The sequence below is a fragment of the Archocentrus centrarchus genome, chromosome 3, assembly GCF_007364275.1.
Source record: "Archocentrus centrarchus isolate MPI-CPG fArcCen1 chromosome 3, fArcCen1, whole genome shotgun sequence".
In the NCBI taxonomy this organism is placed as follows: Eukaryota; Metazoa; Chordata; class Actinopteri; order Cichliformes; family Cichlidae; genus Archocentrus; species Archocentrus centrarchus.
In genome coordinates, this window is record NC_044348.1 from 31,749,227 (window position 1) to 31,769,307 (window position 20,081).

The following is a 20,081-nucleotide window of genomic DNA, read 5'->3' on the forward strand; positions in this document are numbered from 1 at the left end:
AAACCAAAAAAAATATGTCAGAGGAGCGCTAAAGTAGTTTGGCAAATAGATGTCTGTCAGTAAAATGACGCTGTACATTCACTGTCTCCTGCCTCTCTCTGTCTGTCTCCAGTATGTTCTGCACAGCCTGTGATGGTCTGTGCGATAAAGTATGTGAAGAGAAGGTCATTGACTCCATGGATGCCGCTCAGTCTCTCAAAGGCTGCACTGTTATCAAAGGCAACCTGCATATCAACATCCGCAGAGGCCGTAAGTACTGCAGTGTAACAGCAACACTACTGTTAATACGTTTCTTTGTGAGAGAGGGCTGAGGAGTTTCTCAGCTGGTGTAGAACATTATAAAGATGTGTTAGATTCATACCGTTAAACAAAGGGAATTCGGCTCAGATTTTGCCACCTGAGAAGGTCAGCTGAGAACAACTTGAGGATATTCCATTGTCCATTCAGGAAAGCTGTCCCCAGGAATTATAATTTTTTTAAATGACTCTATAATAATGTTATTATAAGGTAAAAAGGTAATTCACAGTACAAAATAATCTTTATTTGTCTTATATTGGGCTTTTGCGTAGCCTGTGACTTAATCTGCTGCCTGAAACAAGAAATTTTAGCCATGTTTAATATGAGTATCCATTACTGTAACAGCACATATATCACAGGAATTAATTAAAATGATAATAAGCCAGTAATGAAGAACTGAGGGGATAAATACATTAATAGATTAAGATGTGTGAATAAAATGAGTAATAACATGAATGTGTTTGTGGGTGTCTGTGTCTTTAGACAACATGGTGGCAGAGCTGGAGAGTTTCACAGGTTTGATCCAAAGGGTGACTGGTTATGTGCGGATCACACACTCGCACACGTTGAGCTCCCTGGCCTTCCTCCGCAGCCTGAGATACATTGATGGCGAAAGCCTTCATGAAGAGTAGGAACACACACACACACACACACACACACACACACACACACACACACACACACACACACACACACACACACACACACACACACACACACACACTTCTCTACAGGGATAAACATACAGCCAAGGTTTAATCTCCAGTGCCTTACAGTGGAGATAGATGTTTGTGTATGGTCACACTCTGAGCTCATTTCTGCTCCTGTCCTTTTCTCAAGGATTTACCTGAATATTAATTAGTTCTAGTCATTAATTCAATTCAGTTTTATTGATATAGTGCCAGTTCACAACAACAGTTGCCTCAAGGCACTTAATCACATGACCACCTATGAGCAAGCACTTGGCGACGGTGGGAAGGAAAAACTCCCTTTTAACTGGAAGAATGCTCCAGCAGAACCAGGCTCAGGTTGGGGCAGTCATCTCCCACAACCAGTTGGTGGTGAGGGCAATGAGTGGTGGTGTATAAACACACAGGTACTGAAAAGAGATGAGTGAAGAAGAAACAGTCAGTGCAACATGGAAAGCCCCTCAGCAGCCTAAGACTAGTGTCTGTTTCCTGAATCCAAACTGGAAGTTGGATCCATAGTAGAGAGGCCTGATAGCTGAAGTAATTAATGCTCAACAAATGCAAATCAGAGCAACTAAATATTTAGTCAAAATTGAGTTATAATCTGAATCTTAATTTCTGGCATCTGTTTTAGGCTAATATATAAGAACTGTCATATGCAATGTGCTCAAAATTCTTTCTTTTTTTCTTTTGGAGACCAGTTAACTGCACATGTTCCCTTTTTAAAGAGACCCTGAACGAAGTGAACCTGCGGCAGTCCCAGGAAAGGTTCTCTCAGGGTCATTGAGAGGCCTTTGCTCCCCCTCCATCTGTTTGTCTTAGAGTTCACAGGAATCTTACTGTCCCAGGGCCCACATTACAGTCATTCCTTGATGTCTGGGTGTTACCCAGTGAATCATAAAAAGTCCTCTCCAGCACAAAAAAATATCAGCCCCTGGTTAATCAGATTTGCCAGGTGATTTTTTTTTTTATCCTGCTCTCAAGCAGTCCCTCTGCTATCTAACTGGGTCATTAAACCTCAAGCTAAAATGGAGATCTACCAAGAAGAGCTAAATAGCTACATTTTGTTCAATTAGCATAGCTTCCTCTAATAGAAAAGTCACCAGTGGGAATGTTTTGTAGTTTTCCATTACATGCTGAAAATAAGGCCTCAACTTTGGTGGGAAAGTTGGCTCTCAGCCTAACATGAATCACTATGCACACAATACACTCATAAACATACACGAATGAATGTTGAATGAAGCAGCATATTGATGACTGTAATCCGTTCATCTCCTCCTCTTTTTGCCCTCTAGCATGTATGCCTTCTCTGCATTCGACAACCAACAGTTACAGTATCTTTGGGACTGGAAGCAGCACAATCTAACCATCAAAACAGGAAAGCTGTTCTTCCGAGCCAACCCGAAGCTGTGCATGTCTGAGATCCGCAAAATGTGGAACAAGACAGGCATCCAGGGCCGCTTTGATGAAAGTGATTTCCGAAACAACGGCGACAGAGCCAGCTGTAAGGGTCAAAATGAGCTTCAGTTTGAAAACCACAAACATTTAAATTGCTATGTCCAGTTCATGTGCTGGGATCACTCTAGTTTACTAGCAGTTTGCAAACACCTCTTTTGAGCCCGATGCTGTCCTGCTCCTCATGTCAGTATTTACTGCACCACTCTGTCAACAGTACTAATTGCTGCGCATTAACGCACATACATTTTTTTTAACTCCTTGCTCCCTCTGTAGGTGAAAGCACTATTCTGAAGTTTAAGTCCAACAGCACCAGCAGCACAAGGATCAAGCTGACATGGCAGCGCTACCGGCCCCCCGACTACAGAGACCTCATCAGCTTTATTGTCTACTACAAAGAAGCGTACGTTTTCGATTTATTTAAGTTTACCTGCAGAATTTGTGAGGCTGAGAATTACTGAACTGAATCTTGATCCCGCCTGGTTTATCAGTCGACATTTTTTAAGGAGGAAAAAAAAAAGTGTAGTCTTTTGGAAGTCAGAGGTGAAGTTCCAACAGGACTTAAAATACAGGAAACAAGCTTTTCTCTAACCACGTTTCTATCCAAATTTAGAGTACAGTTTAAACAAATTTCCAGAAAATCTGCAAAAGGAAATCTCACTTAATGGTTTTCCAGCCACAACTATTAAGCGGATATTAGGAGCTGAGCTTAAGTGGACATTTTAGTGTTAAATCACTGCAGAAGAATGAGGGGAAAAACTGATGGAAAGAGATGGTGTATTAAAAGAGTGCGAGCCAAGCAACAAACAAATAATAGCAATGTAGAAATCATGATGGAAATATGGCTTTCTGTCTGTTTTAAGCATTATTGTGAGGAAGATGAGTCTCCTCCTCCTCCTCATGGCTCAGATATGCCTGCCATTATTCAATTGCATCACCAAAAACACAAGAATTAAATAGGTGTACATGAATAAATGAATAATTACCCATTTCTTCCAGGCCGTACCAGAACATCACAGAGTTTGAGGGACAGGATGGCTGTGGCTCCAACAGCTGGAATATGGTGGATGTGGAGCTGAGGACCGACAAGGAGTTAGACCCTGGAGTTCTGCTGTCCAACCTGAAGCCGTGGACACAGTACGCCATCTTTGTTAAAGCTATCACACTTACAGTGGAGGACAGACACATGCCAGGAGCCAAGAGCAAGGTGGTCTACATCCGCACCAGCCCCTCAGGTAAACACTATAACGGCACAGATCAAAAGTTACAGTCTGTGTTCTGACAGCGGAGAAAGTACATGTTTTTGTTTTTGTTAGAGTAACCAGGGGCTTGTTGTTTGACTAAACCTCCACTAAATATCCCAAAGTAATTAAAGTCTCTGTGTTTGTTTTCCTTTAACATAAGTAGCTGAAATGGCAAAGAAATTGAAACGAAACAACATTTATGTCACACTTTTCTGGTGTTACTGGCTACTCATAGTGCTTAAGCCTGTAAAACCCATTTTTAACCATACATTCATATAACGATTTATTCTTCAGCACTTTATCTACCTCTGCTTTATTCACATTCACACCAATTTAGAATCACCATTTAACCTAACGTGTGTCTTTGGACTGTGGGAGGAAACCAGAGTACCCGGGGAGAACCCTCACAAGCGCAGGGAGAACATGCAAATTCCACGGCACATTCAAATAAGGAACCTTCTCGCTATGAGGCACCAGTGCTAACCACAGCTGTGCCGTATAAACCAACCCAAAACTAAAGCCTCATCCTTTGGTTTTAGTGCAAAATCTTATCATAAATTAGCCAACTGAAAAAACACAAGATATTTACCTCGTCCAGCTTTAGTTGTGGTGTTGCGAGTATCCTGCTGGGGCCGCTACTATACTGTAGCTTTGTCTGTGTTGTTCGACTCACCTCTATCATTCAATAGACCTCTGTCATTCAAAACAATCCCAGAGGTGGATTACTGTATCCCCACCAATACATGGCATTGTTTTCAGCTGGCTTGACTGTTTGGCTGTTGTCAAACTGTCACTGACCTCTGGTGGTTTGAATTAGCAACTACATCCTGTCCCTTTATTAGTGCATCAAAAGTAGCAAATAATTGTGATGCTACTGAAGATCATATCTTTGCAGTATATTTTATAGTAAATGGTGTGGTATACCTTAAAACCATCATACTGCATATGCTCAGTTGCTGCTTGTTTTGCAAACAGAAGTAGATTATTTCTCTGACAGAATTAAAGCGTTTCTGGATGTAATCCAAACATAATGTAAGGAGATGGAGAGGAAGACTGTTTGAAATAAACACAGCTGCAAGTCAGAGAGAGGGGATATAAACTGATTTAAACAAACTGTAATATACAGCAGTAATTAGATGAAATAGAAGAGTGCTTTAAATAAGTCCAGCTGCAGTGTAGAGACATAGCAGCACTGTGACGTCAGGGAATAACATCTGCACGGGCAGCCTGAAGGAGAAAAGACTTTGCTCAAAAGTTGTCAGAAATCGGTTTGTGTCTCTGTCTTTCTCAGCACCCTCCATGCCTCAGGATGTTCGAGCATACTCTAACTCATCCACTCAGCTGGTGGTACGCTGGTCACCCCCTGTCTCACCAAATGGGAACCAGACGTATTACTTGGTAAGATGGCAGCAACAAGCAGAAGACCGAGAGCTGTATCAGCACAATTACTGCTCTAAAGGTAACCACACAAATGAGCACAAGCTTCCACAGTCACCACTGCTGCTAATAATTAAGTCACAAATGGAGTACAAATCTTTCTCTTCCTCCTCCAGAACTGAAGATTCCCATTAGGATCGCTGCCATAGGGGTGGGAGACCAAGAAGAGGACACCAAGCCGACTAAACCAGATCCCGATGGGGCAGATAAAGGCCCCTGTTGTCCCTGCCCCAAATCAGTGGAAGACCTGGAGGCTGAAGCTGCTGACGCCTCCTACCGAAAAGTCTTTGAAAATTTCCTCCACAACTCCATTTTCACACCAAGGTGATTAACCCAAGATCGTTATTTCTCCATGTGGCACAGGCCGTGGAGTGGCTACGGCAGTGTTTAACTTCACTTTTACCCCTATGCAAACTAACCAAAAGTGAATGCATCCACAATTTTCAGTCTTTTGTCATTATACAGTATAATTATGCATAATAGTTACGAGAACATAGCGTAATGAGGAGTGATGATACAGTCCTTATTTTTTTTTATCCTTTTTGCAATTTCCCTACAAATTTATTTACTTTTCCCCTCATTTCTCTGAATAATGGCTCAGTTTCTGTTTGACTTGGATAAAGATAGGAAGTCACCCTGCTGCACTGCACTTCAGACATCTGCATCACATTACCTCTCTTTGTCTCAATACACATGTGCGCAGCTCAGTCCAGTGGGATTAATTAGTTCTCGGCATGTTTTGCAGGGGCAGAAGAAACGGATTTGTGTACTTGCATCTAAAGATAAACATCAGGTGTCATCACATGTTCTTTCTTTACCTTTAACGGACAGTGTGCAAACCAGTGCGAATGGGACGACATCAGTGAACTCTGCTAATGTGATTGTTACACACCTACCAGAGTCTTTTGCGGATTGGTTGGAACTGTTTGGCAAAAGAAAACACTTCTCTCTTTCTGTTAGAAGAAATTTAAAAAATGTCAAAAGCTCTTTAAAAGGTGTCTGCATTTCATTCTGAATGAGACGAAAGCACGGGAAAAAACAGTATCTGCTAACCCATCCAACCAAATCTTATGAAATTAAAGGCACATGCAGAAGGAACTACTTGGTAATCTCTCGTTGCTCAGTTGTGTAAGCAGAGGGTTTGATAGATCACATTTTGGCATGTACTGTATACTTTTCCTGTAAAAGTTCAGTAACTAGAAAATTATCTGAGCTGTTTGGTAATTTTGTTTACAGTATTCCTACAGAGCTTCATCTGAGCTGCTGAACTGAAGGGCAAATGGCAACAGAAACGAAGCAGATCACTTAAAAATTCAAGTTTGAGTGAAGAACGTATTCCAGTCACTCTGGAATCAGCACAGAACTGAAAGAGCTGAGAAGCAGACAGACAGGTTTCTCCAACAGATCTCCTTGTGGTTTACTGCAGTGTTTCACATCCTGCTCCAAAAATATGAAGGATTGGCTTGCTGCACTCAGCTTGGGCTTAATGTTATTCATTTAAATTTCACCTGTTTCATGCTTATAGTCTCTCTTCCATATATACTTTTCAGGCCACCGGATCGCCGCCGCAGAGATCTGTTTGGCATCGCCAACTCCACTCAGCCCCGGCGCAACCAGCTGCACGGCAACAGTAGTACTGCCCCTCCCCTTCAAGTTCCTGGCAACAACAGCACCACCGAACCGGATCCGGCGGACCGAGAATTTGAGTTCATGGAGCAATCGGTGACAGAGCGTGAGCTGCAGATCTCTGGTTTGCAGCCGTTCACCGTTTACCGCATCGACATTCATGCGTGCAATCGACAGGTCCGACGCTGTAGCGCGTCAGAGTTCGTCTTCTCCAGAACCAAGCCTGCAGGTTAGCAATTTGTTTTGAAACATTGCAGGGAACTGGTGAATTTTGAGAGCCACATGACAAGCATGTGATTTCTGTGGTGCACATTGTAATCAACTCTGCCTGTGGTTTTCTAGAAAAGGCTGATGACATCCCAGGCCCGGTGACCTGGGAGGGCCACGAGGACTGGGTGTTTCTGCGTTGGCCCGAGCCGCCTCGTCCCAATGGACTCATCCTCATGTATGAGATCAAGTTTAAACTGGCCACTGAGGTAGGACCACATCTGTATATGGACCTTAAACTATATTTATGTATTTATTTTACAAGGACTGGGAAGCCAGATAATAAAGTCAGCATCTTATTCAGAATTCTTTTTGCAAGAAGTAGACCTTCTTCTTTTCTGTAAGAAGCAATTTATCTGAAGTAGTGGTCATTAATAATAGCTTTTAAAACTGGGTTTTGACATATGTGCAGGATGTTCAGAATGTAAATGGAAGCAAAAAGACCACACAGTAATGCCAAACCAAAAAATGCAAAATTAAAGTCAAGATAAAGTTGAAATGAAAACGGTGGCAAAAATGTCATTACGAATACCAGAATATAAGAGAATAAGAACAAACAGTAATAACAATAAAGAAGACAAAAGACAGACGATACAAACTGGATGTGCTATAAAAGCAAGTCTATAAAAATGAGCTTTAAAGTGATTTTTTTATGTTACCCTGTCTGCCAGTCATTTAGCTGGAGCCATTTTACTTGTCTTCTAGTTTGTGAGTATCAAAGTCAACCCCATAATCTCTATTTTTCCCTTTAATGAACAAAAAATGATCATTATTCCTCTTTTTTTTTTTTTTTTTTTTTTTTTTTTTATCTTGGACAGATTCCTTTAGTCTTCACTTCAGAGCAAGTCTGACGTAAATTAAGTTTAACCAAATGTTCCGAAAGTGATGTTTTTTTTTGTTTTTTTTTAAATATGCAGAAGAGATTGAACCAGCAAACAGGAGTAAAGTTCTAGAAACACCATAAAAACAGTGGCAGCACTGGGTCTCAGAAGTACATGTTAACCAATCAAATATGCCGCTGACCAGACATGAGACTTATTATTTATTCATCTTGAGGCAGAGTGGGTCTGGCACTGTAAACCCTGTCCTTACTATTTATTGCACAGTACAAATTAAAAACAGCAGGCCCTTGGATGTTTGATTTGGATTTAGTAAAACTCAGTCCATAATAAGCTCTTTTTTCTGTGTGTGTGTGTGTGTGTAGACCGAGAAGCATGAATGTGTATCTGGTCAGATGTATCAGGCCCAGCGTCGCGTTCGGCTGTCCAACCTCAGTCCGGGAAACTACTCAGTCAGAGTAAGAGCCACGTCTCTGGCTGGCAACGGCTCCTGGACACAACCTGTGGATCTGTACGTGGCTGAACGTAAGTAAGACGGACGCCGTCATGCATCATTGAACTTGATTGCACCATTTTGTTTTGTTTTTTTATTTTTTTTATTTCTGTAACTTTTTGTTTTCTAACAGCTCATGAATGAGGTAAAAACCAGCGATGATATTAATCAAACTGTTCACCCCAACAGGGTACGAAAATATCTTCTACGCAATGATCTTTGTTCCCATCTCCATCATCATCGTCATCTGCCTTCTGGTTGGAGTGATGGTTGTCCTCAACAGGAAAAGGTCTGTGCACAAGGAGTGTTTCATCACTTCTGAAAGCTCTATGTTGAGAAACAGAACACCATAGTTTTTCAGAAACAAACTGTATCAGGAAAAAACAACACGAAAATCATTGTAGGCATAAACAGCATGCACTCCTTCCTTTTTCTTCCCACAAATAAACATTTAAACAACTTGCTAATGGGTGGTGCGGTCACACTGGGATCCACATTCATTCGCAACCAACACACAAACCAAAGCAAAATGCTTCTGCCAATTGTAGTCCATAAAACTAAGAGGCAAATAAAGCTAGAATTTTCTCAGCTGTGTGACTGGGACCCTCTTGAATGTGTGGTTGTAATATTTAGTGCTTATGTTGAAATACCAAAATTACCCTGAAGAGAATTTAAGATCATAAATTTGTGTGAACTTTAAAACACCCTAAAGTGATATAAATTAATGAGACTCCAAAAGAAATCGGCAACACCTGTCATACTATAATAGCCCCTAAAGTAAAATCAATAATTTATTTTGAGCCAGCCACAGTAGTTTTTCAGACTGAAATATTTCAATACGTGCACTGCAGCTCTGTACTTTTCTAGGCCTTACCTGACAGAGTTGCATGTGTACAACTAGTACAACTAGTACACTAGTACTAGTTCCCTTGTACAAAGTCAGATTTCACAGACGTGTGAAAAGCACAGCTAATGTTCCTGCTAGAGAGTTGGGCATTGTCTGCTGCCTCCTGCTCTATCCAGGCTGTTTCCTTGCCTCAATGAAAATGCCGAAAAATATCTAGGAGTGCAAATGCACTCTCTCTGAAGGAGAGGATTTCCTGCTTTATTCTGTATGTGAGAAAGGAAAGCTGTGGGAAATATCCCAGCCTAATTCTCACAGAGTTGTCCCAAATGTTCACTTGTGAAAACAGCTAATGTTGTATTTTGCTTATTGTAAAATAAAAATGTGATGTGATTATACCTTGTTAATGCTCCCTGTGTTGTGTCTTTAAACACTTTTGTTTTTGTTTTTGGTCAGGAACAGCGATCGGCTTGGAAATGGAGTTCTGTACGCCTCGGTGAACCCGGAGTACTTCAGCGCAGCAGAAAGTGAGTAACTCCTGAATGTGAAAAATTTAGTAAATACCATCAGCCATGTTGGTGCCAAGGTCTTTACCTAGGGCGCCAGAAGTAAAAAGGATCCCCCTGACCTTACAGCCCTGTTTGTTTTTAACTCCAATCACAAGATCTGTCAGTCCTCTCAGCGGCATCTCTGTAGGCTTACGGAGGGCCTACAGAGATGGGTTTCCAACCTACACAAACATGCTCCCATGCTATCCTCCCAAATCCCAACCACATGTAGCTCGACGTAGATGACCCTGTGCGTAGGTTGATTGCTGATTGGCTGAACAGGGCCAGAACAGGGAAGAAAGTGACAGTGGAGTTCACCAGGAGTGGGAGAAGCATGAAAAAAAGCACATCAAAGATCACAAAATGAAAAGCACAGACAGTGGCTGCAGTGGATACTTTTCATTGTTTTTAACACTCAGTTTCACTTCAGCTCTTTAAATGGTATAACTTCACTCTTTGTGACTGACTGATGGACCGACAACAGCTCAACCAGGAATAGTCTACAGACTGGCTGTGCTACATACATACTTGGCAACAGATGCTCTCAGCAGATAGATGGCAGTCTGTAGGTCCCTATGGTCTGCCAACGCATTGCCAGTGGAGACTCACATTGAGCCCGTTACTTGAACATTAACGCTGGATGAGGGGCAGCCTCAGTCATGGCAGCCGGTTTCTAGCTAAATTTAACATGGCCTTATCCATGAAAAGATATTACACTTGTACATCAATCAAAATCAAATGCAAAATGACTGCACTAACCCTCATGAGTTCAACTACCTGCCCAGACATCTCAGATGAGCAATTATGATGTTTTAATTTATTTGTTTTATTTTTGGTTCTGTGAAATAAATCCCGCTCCATTCTGCTAACATAGAAATGTCATTTTTCTGTGCAGTGTACGTACCAGATGAGTGGGAGGTGGCACGGGAGAAGATCTCCCTGAGCCGGGAGCTCGGCCAAGGGTCATTTGGCATGGTGTACGAAGGCATAGCCAAAGGCGTGGTCAAAGATGAACCAGAGACACGTGTTGCCATCAAGACTGTTAACGAGTCAGCCAGCATGAGGGAGCGGATTGAATTCCTCAATGAAGCCTCCGTCATGAAGGAGTTCAATTGTCACCACGTGGTATGTGGTATACGCACTCTCACAAATTCAGATCTTACAGTGAAAGCAGGGTGATGTGTATTTTCTTCTTGGGTTTCATAAAACAGACTAGTCAAGAACAAATAGTAACATGGTTAGATTAGTTTCCTGGGGACCACTGTTTGAGTCATCGTGTTTGTTGCAGGTTCGCCTCCTGGGAGTGGTCTCACAGGGCCAGCCCACCCTGGTTATCATGGAACTGATGACGAGAGGAGACCTGAAGAGTTACTTGCGCTCCCTGCGACCTAAAGAGGTAGTGGATGGTCGTCATACCCAAATTAAATTATTATTTATACTAATAATTTATTTCTGTAGAGAATTATATCTCCATCTCCTGTAAAGAAGATCAAAACAATGTTGCAGTTTATAATATCACGTGTATGTCAGATAATTCATGTTTGTCTGTCCTCCTTCGTGTCTCCAGCAACAGTGGTCAAGCCTGTCTCTCCCCCCTCTGAAGAAGATGCTTCAGATGGCGGGGCAGATCGCTGACGGCATGGCTTACCTGAACGCCAACAAGTTTGTCCACCGAGATCTGGCAGCCAGGAACTGTATGGTTGCTGAGGACTTCACTGTGAAGATTGGAGGTAAAGGACGAGTTGGGAGTCACTGCCAGGTTGTTGGGAGTTTGCTCATGAAGTGTAAAATTCAACTGCAGAGTAAAGCAGAAAACACACCACTGCTGGATGCATGTCTTTAGTAGGGCTGCAACGATTAGTCGACATTGTCAACAATAATCAACAAAAAAAATAGTTGATGACGAATTTAATTGTTGATAATAGTCGTTTTTTTATTACTGATTTATTTATTTCTTTTTTAACGGAGTGAGACGTCTTCCTGTCAGTGTATCTTTGGCGAGCTTCACACATGCACAATCCGGTCGTTAAGTGATGACGTAGAATTCTATTTCCGGGTCCAAACTGTCACGTGATCAGTATTCCGCGATGCTGTGTCCCTGATTGTTTAAACCTATCCGACTCGGAAAAAAAACACACTCAGCCATTGCTTATGCCATTGCTGTTTATTTCTGTTTATTTGGACCCGGAAAGGACGTGAGACGTAAAGACCGGATAGCATTCAGCGGCATGTTTTAGTCATGGCGGCTACTGGTAAAACTGTGCCAACTTTGTTTTACAGTGAAGAAAAAGTACTATATTTTTTTTATGGTTGGAAAAATGGACTGTTAAAGTTGTATCAGCAGCAAACCTGATTAAAATTTTTGAATGAAGTAGTCAGGTAGTCAGATCCGTGTGTTTACTACCACATTTTAAATAACCTTATGCTAAATGTAAAAGCTGATACCTAAATAAGTGCCATTTCATAATTATGTGAGTCATAATCCGATTAGTCAACTAATCGTTTCAATAGTCGATGACTAATCGACTGTCAAAATAGTCGTTAGTTGCAGCCCTGGTCTCTAGCACCAGTGTCTATCATCTAGACAATTATGATTATGGTGATGTGCCTTTTTAACATGTCAAATTCTCATATAGGGTGCTGTCTAAGGGATTGCCGTTAGTGTAATGCCGTTTTAAGGGCTATTTTATCAGTAAACAGCACCATCCTGTGAAATATGGACCCACACAAATTACACCAAGAAGTCAGGAGTAATTTGTACCAGTACTTGGCTTGAAGTGTGTCTACCTTTGGCTCAACTTTTTAAAACAACCTCTGTCAGATGCATTGAATGTTTTTTGCTTCACTTCCTCCCCTTGTGTCTGTGTGTGCCTGTGTTTGCACACGTGTGAGAGTAGATTTTGGCATGACCAGAGACATCTATGAGACGGATTACTACCGCAAAGGTGGTAAGGGCTTGCTGCCCGTACGGTGGATGTCACCGGAGTCCCTGAAAGACGGAGTCTTCACCACCAACTCGGATGTCTGGTGAGCAGACGTGCACAAACGCACATGGTGACTTCATTCTGTGTATACAGCTTCCAAAAATATGTCATGATTGTCATAAAGATAATGGAAAACACATTTGTTTTCCCTCTCCCTATTTCCCACTCTGCAGGTCGTTTGGGGTTGTGCTGTGGGAGATTGCCACTCTGGCAGAACAGCCCTACCAAGGCCTGTCTAATGAACAAGTTCTCCGCTTTGTCATGGAGGGGGGGCTGCTGGAGAAACCTCAGAACTGTCCTGATATGCTGTAAGACACAAACCCTACACTGAATATTCATATATAACGCACTCATGTTTGGTTTCTTCTACTCTGCTGGTTAATTGTAATTATTCACACAGTGAAGCAGCACTGCTGCCATTTAACCTGTAGTGTCTGGGTTTGCTGAACTGCAGTGCTGACTGCCTTCACAGCCCGTTTATATTTCAGTGTGTGAACTTGCATTTTTTGAGATGTGTTTCTTGTTAATGTGAAACAGCCTGAGTATAAATCCACATCAAAAGAGTTGTGAAAACATTAAGGATGCCTCAGATGGTGAAGTCATGCACAGAACAAATGAAGTCGGAGGGTTTGCGCTCTCCCCTAACAGCAGCAATTTTATAAATATTATTATTCATTGAATATATCTAGAAAATGCCGTCTTGCTAATGCACTTTTTGGATGTGGCCTAATTGATGGGTTTGCAATATGTGTTCAAAGGTCAGCTTTACCTGTCAGAGTTTGCACTGAACTTTTTAATCTTTTGGATCGCTGTATTAGTCCTCAACTTTGCATATTCTTCCTCTTTATGCATTTTAGCATTGTAGTTAACATGTTCTTGTTGTTGTATCGTGGTGTTTGACAAACCATTTCTAAGTGCATTACTGCCACCTTCTGGCTGTTGTAGCACATTAAATACTACCAGGTAACAGTAAAAACAAGAGAAAATGTATATTTTAACATAAGAAATAGTGGCATAAATTATTTATTTTAAAATTTTTTTTAATGATTGTTCTAAATCCACCTTACGACACTTAAACTCACAAGTTTAACATGTTATATTCTATTTCTTTAATCCACACTGCAGTTTTTGTGTGAATTAAGAGCAACAAGTTATGACTGCTGGGGTGACCTGTAGCTTTTGGACTGATCCAGCTCTCACACAGTTGACATACAAACAAGCCAGCTGGATCAGTCTCATCATCTGCTGCAAAAATTCCCAAATTACAAACCATCTCCAGTTTGTGTGGTAGAAAGCATTTGCTTCATTTGATGTAACGTAAAAGTTTCCATCTTGGTGTGTCAGGTTTGTTTGTCAGATTCAGGTTGGCTGCAGAACTCTCTGCTGGACGCTGGTGAAAGCAGCATAAGCTCAGAGCTTCATAAACAAGAAGCAGGAGCAAGAGGGTCATACAGCCGATTTAGCAACAGAAAGCAAACATTTGGCATAAGTAAATATTGGTTTGTTGGTAGGAAAGCACAGTTCCTCTGGATAGTCATTACTGCAGGAGAACATGTTGTTGCTGAACACTACGCTGACCTTTGTGTGCGTGTGTGTCTGTGTGCGCACAGGTTTGAGCTGATGCGGATGTGTTGGCAGTACAATCCTAAGATGCGTCCATCCTTTGTGGAGATCATCAGCAGCATAAAGGATGAGCTGGACCCATCTTTCAGAGAGGTCAGTTTCTTCTACAGTGCCGATAACAAGCCGGCCGATGCGCCGCAGCTCCACCTCGAAAAGCTAGACAACATGGAAGACGTTCCTCTGGACGTTCCTTCGTCAACACAGCTACAGCAGACCCCAGCCCCCCAGCAGACACCCCCCTCCCCAAGCTCAGAAGCCCCACCTGGCCCATCGCTAGCCCCCAGTTCGCCCTCTTCTCCCTGCACATCGAGAGCTGCCATGGACAAGCAGCCCCCTGGCCAGCAAGCAGCCAATGGGCTGTCAGGGGCGGGGCACGCAGCAGGGTCGGGGCTCGGGACAGGCTCAGGTGTCACAATGCGGCCGTCTCTGGACGAACTTCCACCATACGCGCACATGAATGGAGGACGCAAAAACGAGCGTGCCATACCTCTCCCGCAGTCCTCTGCCTGCTGATTGGACAACCCACCAGACTGCAGACCCTCCACCTGCTGGAGTGGATGGGACTTTTTTTTTTTTTTTTTTAAATCAACATCAACTCTGTGGTCCACCAGCTGGATGTGGCCACTTGGTGAGAAGAGTCACAGGAAGATGGAGAAAACATGTTCTGCTTTTTTCCCCCCTCCCCTTTTCATAATAATCTAGTTTTGGTTTCTATCAGCTGGCTGTCCGACATGACACTGCCCTCGCTGCTGAGTGGGAAGATCAAAAACAAACAACAAAACTAAAAAAAAAAAAAAAAAAAAAAAGGAAGAAAAAAATTTGTGAGAGCACTTTCTCTCTCTTTATGGCTGAACTTATTTTATAAATCATCATTTGTTACTTTTTATATGTTTTTACAAATGGGAGAAGAAAAATGTGTAGGCCTTTATACAAATGACCGGCGTTTAGTTTGCTTTTGAACGGGCATTATGGTGAAAATGTTAAGCATATCTAATGAAGAAGAAACCCTTCAAGAGTGGTCAGCATCTCTCCATCAGTCATTCAGTAGTGTGGTTGCTCTGCAGGCTGGGTGTCAGCGTAATGCCGGGTCAACAGCCAACTCGCTGAAACAAACAACCTGAGGGAGAAAGGTCAACTCTGCCAAATTTATTGCCAAATTTGTACTGTTTGTCAGATCCTGTCTTCTGCAGTCTTGCGCTGTAATTCTCCAACACACTATACTGAAAATTTAAATGAAAAAAAAGTGCTTTGTTCTGTCACCACACCATCTTAAAATCAAAGGGATATTACCTTCTTCCTACAGTCCTACACTACAGTAAATCTGACGTCATAGACTTTGAAATTATCTGAAATTGAGCCACATCTTTTCACAAAGTGCTGTACCATTACGATTAAACCGCCAAATACAGTCCATAAAGAAAAGGAAAAATCAAAGCGAGGACTGCGGATGAAAAAGTGTAAAGAGGAAAAACAAATATGAGCACGAGTTGTACGACGTCTCTCAGTCGGGGGTTCTCAGAGTTCAGAGGCGTCTTTGTTGTTGTATATGAACAGGTATTTTTTTAGGCTAGTCATCAGTCTCCAACATTTACGACATCTCTCCGTGGGCAGAGTGTTTATGTACACACCAGTTGTTTGTGTCACTTTTCTAACTTTTATACAGTTGGAGACGTTCATCGTGTACAGAAAGAAGCTGCTATTCCTTATTTCTCTTTGTGGTTGTAATATAGTCAATATCTATATATTAAAAAGAGAAAAAAACTCCTTCAGGTTGGATCTACGAACCTTTCAACTACAGTCCATTTTTTAAATGCTTGTAATGGTGTAAAATGTATCTGAGCTGGTTTAGTTTCTGTGTTTGCGTATAAGATACGACTATTTGCCTTGTGTTTTGAAACACTTCCCCTCCCATCTGACCAGAGGACAGCGATGGTGGCGACAGCCACTGGTGTTCTCGTGCTCTCTCGGGACCCGCTTGCATCAGTCCTCTATGGTTTGGACTAGGCCGCTTCACACATCATCATCATCACTCTGAGGCCAGGTGTCCCAACTAAAACTCAGGTCAAAGAGAAAAGTTTAATCCTTTTCTGCTTTCATTTTTGATTTCCTTTTTTTTCTTGTGTCGTCAAACCCAGAGACATCCAGCCTGGCGTTTTAAACCTCGGTCCCATTCTTAGTCTCTCTGACTGCTTTTTTTCCCCTTTTATTTAAACAATACTCAGAAGCAGTTGTTTTTACAGCCACCTGAAACAAGAAGGTTTCTTGAGCTGTGTTTGTTGCACTTACTGTATGGAAGCCTAATGCTGACAAAATGTAGGCTTGAGATATTTTAAAATGTGGCATAAAACACTGATAAACAATACTGTTAGTTAAATTTAATATTCAATATTCAAAAGGAGTATAAAAAGAAATCTATTCCAGAAGCAACATTTGTTTAGCACCTAGCCAGCAAGAAAACACTAGCAGGATTTTGTTAGCTAATGCTAGTTATCTACCTGAGCCACCTGTTTAACCGAAGCTAACTTATCATAAAACAACTCCAGAGCAAAATATTAATTATTCACATCTTGTACTTCTTACTACTACATCAACTACATAGGTGTTGACTAGTTTGTACTTGTATCAGTACCTAAAGCAGTTTAGCCAACAAGAAAATATTAACATATTTCCTTGCTAGCTAATGCTAGTTATCTTGCTTTTTATTTTGGTTTGTTGTTTTAAAAAAAAAAAAAAAAAGGCTACATTGAATCAGATGCTGCTGTAAAATGTCCTGAGCCTTGATGAAAACAAGAGCTGTGCAAGATGAATACAAAGCTAAATATGTTAAAAGTGTGGTATTGGTAACATCCTGTCCTCTGGCTGGTATAGTTTAAAAATGAAAGTTAGCTGTAGCTACGTGACTAGCAGTGCTATCTGAAGTAATCATTTTTGGTAAGAATGTTTAATGAGCCAGATGATCCCCATATATATAATGGTGATTTATGACCAGATAAACCATTAAATTTGTGCCAAACCCTTTCAAATTATGGCTAATGAAAAATTAAAAAGATGTATAAAGTGTTCTTTTTACACTGCACTGTAATCATTTAGCTAATAGTGTCATATTAACTAATTTTTGATTGCTGCATTTTGTCAGTTTTGGGGCTGTGTTAGTGCCGTGTGCAAACATTATGAATACAATGCAAAGCGTACTTAATGTATTTTTCGGAAGCTGAGTACAGAAACCTGTCTGTGAGATAATTTCACCTTCTTCTAATTAACTTCCATCTTTTCATCAGGGGTGGTTTTCTTTAGGCTGCTACAGTAATCCATAGTATTTATCCTTTTTCAACATATAAACGTGTGTTTGTAGAAGATTGGGCTGAGACGAGGGTGAAAATTATCTTACAGCATTGAGAGTTTTTCCTTTGGGAACATTAAGATGTCACAGGTGACACTAAAAGGATTTATAAAAGCAACAAATATTGAGGCCCTTCTCTTAATCTGAATGTTTGAGAACTAACGGTATACTTTATGAAGGTTTACTGAAGAAACACAATAATTTATGATCAGAGTGGACCACAGAGAAAGATTTTTAAAGGCTTATTTGCCTCTGAAAGCAGCGTTTGTGTATCCCTTGCCCAGATGTTTCTTGGTTATTTATGTCCTTTTTTGTGTGAAGTGTAAATCACTGTACAAATCCCCCATGAGATATTTTTTTGTTTTCCTTCTGATATATTGTTGTTGTTGTTTTTCTATTTTAGGGGGAAGGTTTTGTTATTAATCCTTCAACCATTCATCTACCTCACTTTTTTTTCCCCCTCAATCTATTTACATGTACAGAACAACAAAACATCTCATCTACAGTAGACTGGCTGTAATGACGATCTCACTGCGTGCTGTCAATAACATGGTCAAATCCAAACCACAACCCAAACCATCCTGGAAATAGGGCAACAGTCCTGAAAAGGGGATCAAACATCTTGCTACTGTTAGGTTTTGGTTTTGCTGGTGACGTTTGGCCCATGACAGCTTTTATTTGGGATTTATTAAGTCTGGAGGAGCTGCTAGGATCGTGCCAGAACTGAGAAAGAACAGTCCTGTCCTTTGCATGGGTCATTGCCCTCACCCTCACCTTCTCTGCACATACCCCACCACCACACCGCACCACACTTGAGGGTTACAAAGTGGCATGTAGACACCCCCCCCCCCCCACACACACACACACACACACACACACACACACCCCTTTTTTCAGGTTATCCTATAATCGGGTGGATGAAGTTGTGACCTAGGGTAGGCACTATATGGCTGTGGAATTGTAACTGTATTACTAAACTGCAGTATAGACAAATTTAATGGAGAATACAACTTTAAAATGTTTTATGCATGTGTTGGGGACACATTGAAAAAAATACTTTTTCCTAATAGAGCCCTAATACTCATTTGTACAGTTCTGGCTGCTGTCTTTGCTTGGAAAAACACTGTCCAGTGGGGTTTTCAAAGAGAGCAGTAGTAAATACAGCTGGGTAGCTTTTGCAACTGTAATTTAATAGTAATGCATGAAACTAGGTCTTCTGAAGGCCAAATTCGCACCTTTTAAAACTCATACATGACCCGTGCCATGCTGTCTCTAACCTGGAAGCCCACTGAAGATGTTGGACAATCATTCATCCTTTTTTTTTTTCCTGGTTTATAAAGATTATGCTGCTACTGGATGTTGTTTCAAAACTTGTTTAAACACATAAGGATACATATATGCAGGACTGCAGGCTGAAAACCACCTATTTCACCATTGTCAGTGTGACAGTTTCAAACCCCTCATTGCCTTTTATTACACTTTGAAGGACCTCTGAGAGTCTGAAATGAGCTTTTTTCTGGTGATTATTTTCTTCTAGCTGTGGACAGTATACACTGGTTTCAACAAACACACATTTTATTACCTTTTTTGTCAATACTTGCTGCAAATATTTGGTATGTAGAAATTTTGGTAAGTGGAGAGCAAGGTGGAGTGACCTTGGGGCTTCACTATTACTTCGTCTAGTGTTCCTCTTGAGGTTTGTGGGGTTTTTTTAACTGCCATAATAGGACTTTGGTGCTGTCGCTTCTGCCTCTAGACCTGTTTGCACATCAGTTAACTGGTCTCCCTCTTTTTTTTTTTCTTTTCTTTTTTCTTCTTCCCGTCCTGTCAGGGCCATAAGTTCAGACTGGAGGTTTTAGGAAGCCCAGCTGCAGTAAATGAATCCATGTTGGTGGGTCAGGATGGGTATTTTTGGTGTTTGTGGTCTGAATTTTGCCTCACTTTTACCACTGGAACACCTCACAGAGCCAACATAAAATCAAATTAAAAAAATTTTTTTCTTTTTTCCTCTCCTTTTTTGTTACATCGATGGTTATTTTGTTACCTGTATTTTTGATTTGTGTAAATTATTCATAGCCTTCCAACTTTTTGCATTTTTTTTAAATGAAACGATCTGTTAGACTGAGGTTTCATTTTGGTTTCTCTTTTGTACATGCTGTTGTAAGAATTTTTCCTGTTATCAATATATTCTGAGTTCTGGGAAAATTATTGGCTGGAGGAAAAGAGAATGTTTCTCTGATTCTTTTTTTTTTTTTCTACAGATTTAAGATTAATAAAAATGTATGCAAACTGTTTTGCTGCTTGTCTTTTCTTGGAAAGTGGCTGTTATATATATATATATATATATATATATATATATATATATATATATATATATATATATATATATATATAA

At 41.0% G+C, this 20,081-nt stretch overlaps 1 protein-coding gene across 1 annotated transcript in view; it reads left to right on the forward strand.

The window, feature by feature from the left end:
* Positions 1-17,064, forward strand: part of LOC115772332 (insulin-like growth factor 1 receptor) — a 58,042-nt gene extending 40,978 nt beyond the window's left edge. The window contains exons 4-21 of the mRNA XM_030718516.1: positions 113-249; positions 781-925; positions 2,282-2,490; positions 2,718-2,844; positions 3,441-3,676; positions 4,977-5,144; positions 5,239-5,446; positions 6,673-6,977; positions 7,091-7,224; positions 8,220-8,379; positions 8,537-8,636; positions 9,648-9,718; positions 10,635-10,864; positions 11,028-11,135; positions 11,307-11,469; positions 12,637-12,766; positions 12,897-13,031; positions 14,334-17,064. Coding sequence (XP_030574376.1) covers positions 113-249; positions 781-925; positions 2,282-2,490; positions 2,718-2,844; positions 3,441-3,676; positions 4,977-5,144; positions 5,239-5,446; positions 6,673-6,977; positions 7,091-7,224; positions 8,220-8,379; positions 8,537-8,636; positions 9,648-9,718; positions 10,635-10,864; positions 11,028-11,135; positions 11,307-11,469; positions 12,637-12,766; positions 12,897-13,031; positions 14,334-14,859 — 3,292 coding nt within the window. The 3' untranslated portion in view covers positions 14,860-17,064. The remainder of the gene's footprint in view (positions 1-112; positions 250-780; positions 926-2,281; positions 2,491-2,717; positions 2,845-3,440; positions 3,677-4,976; positions 5,145-5,238; positions 5,447-6,672; positions 6,978-7,090; positions 7,225-8,219; positions 8,380-8,536; positions 8,637-9,647; positions 9,719-10,634; positions 10,865-11,027; positions 11,136-11,306; positions 11,470-12,636; positions 12,767-12,896; positions 13,032-14,333) is intronic.
* Positions 17,065-20,081: the final 3,017 nt, after the last annotated feature.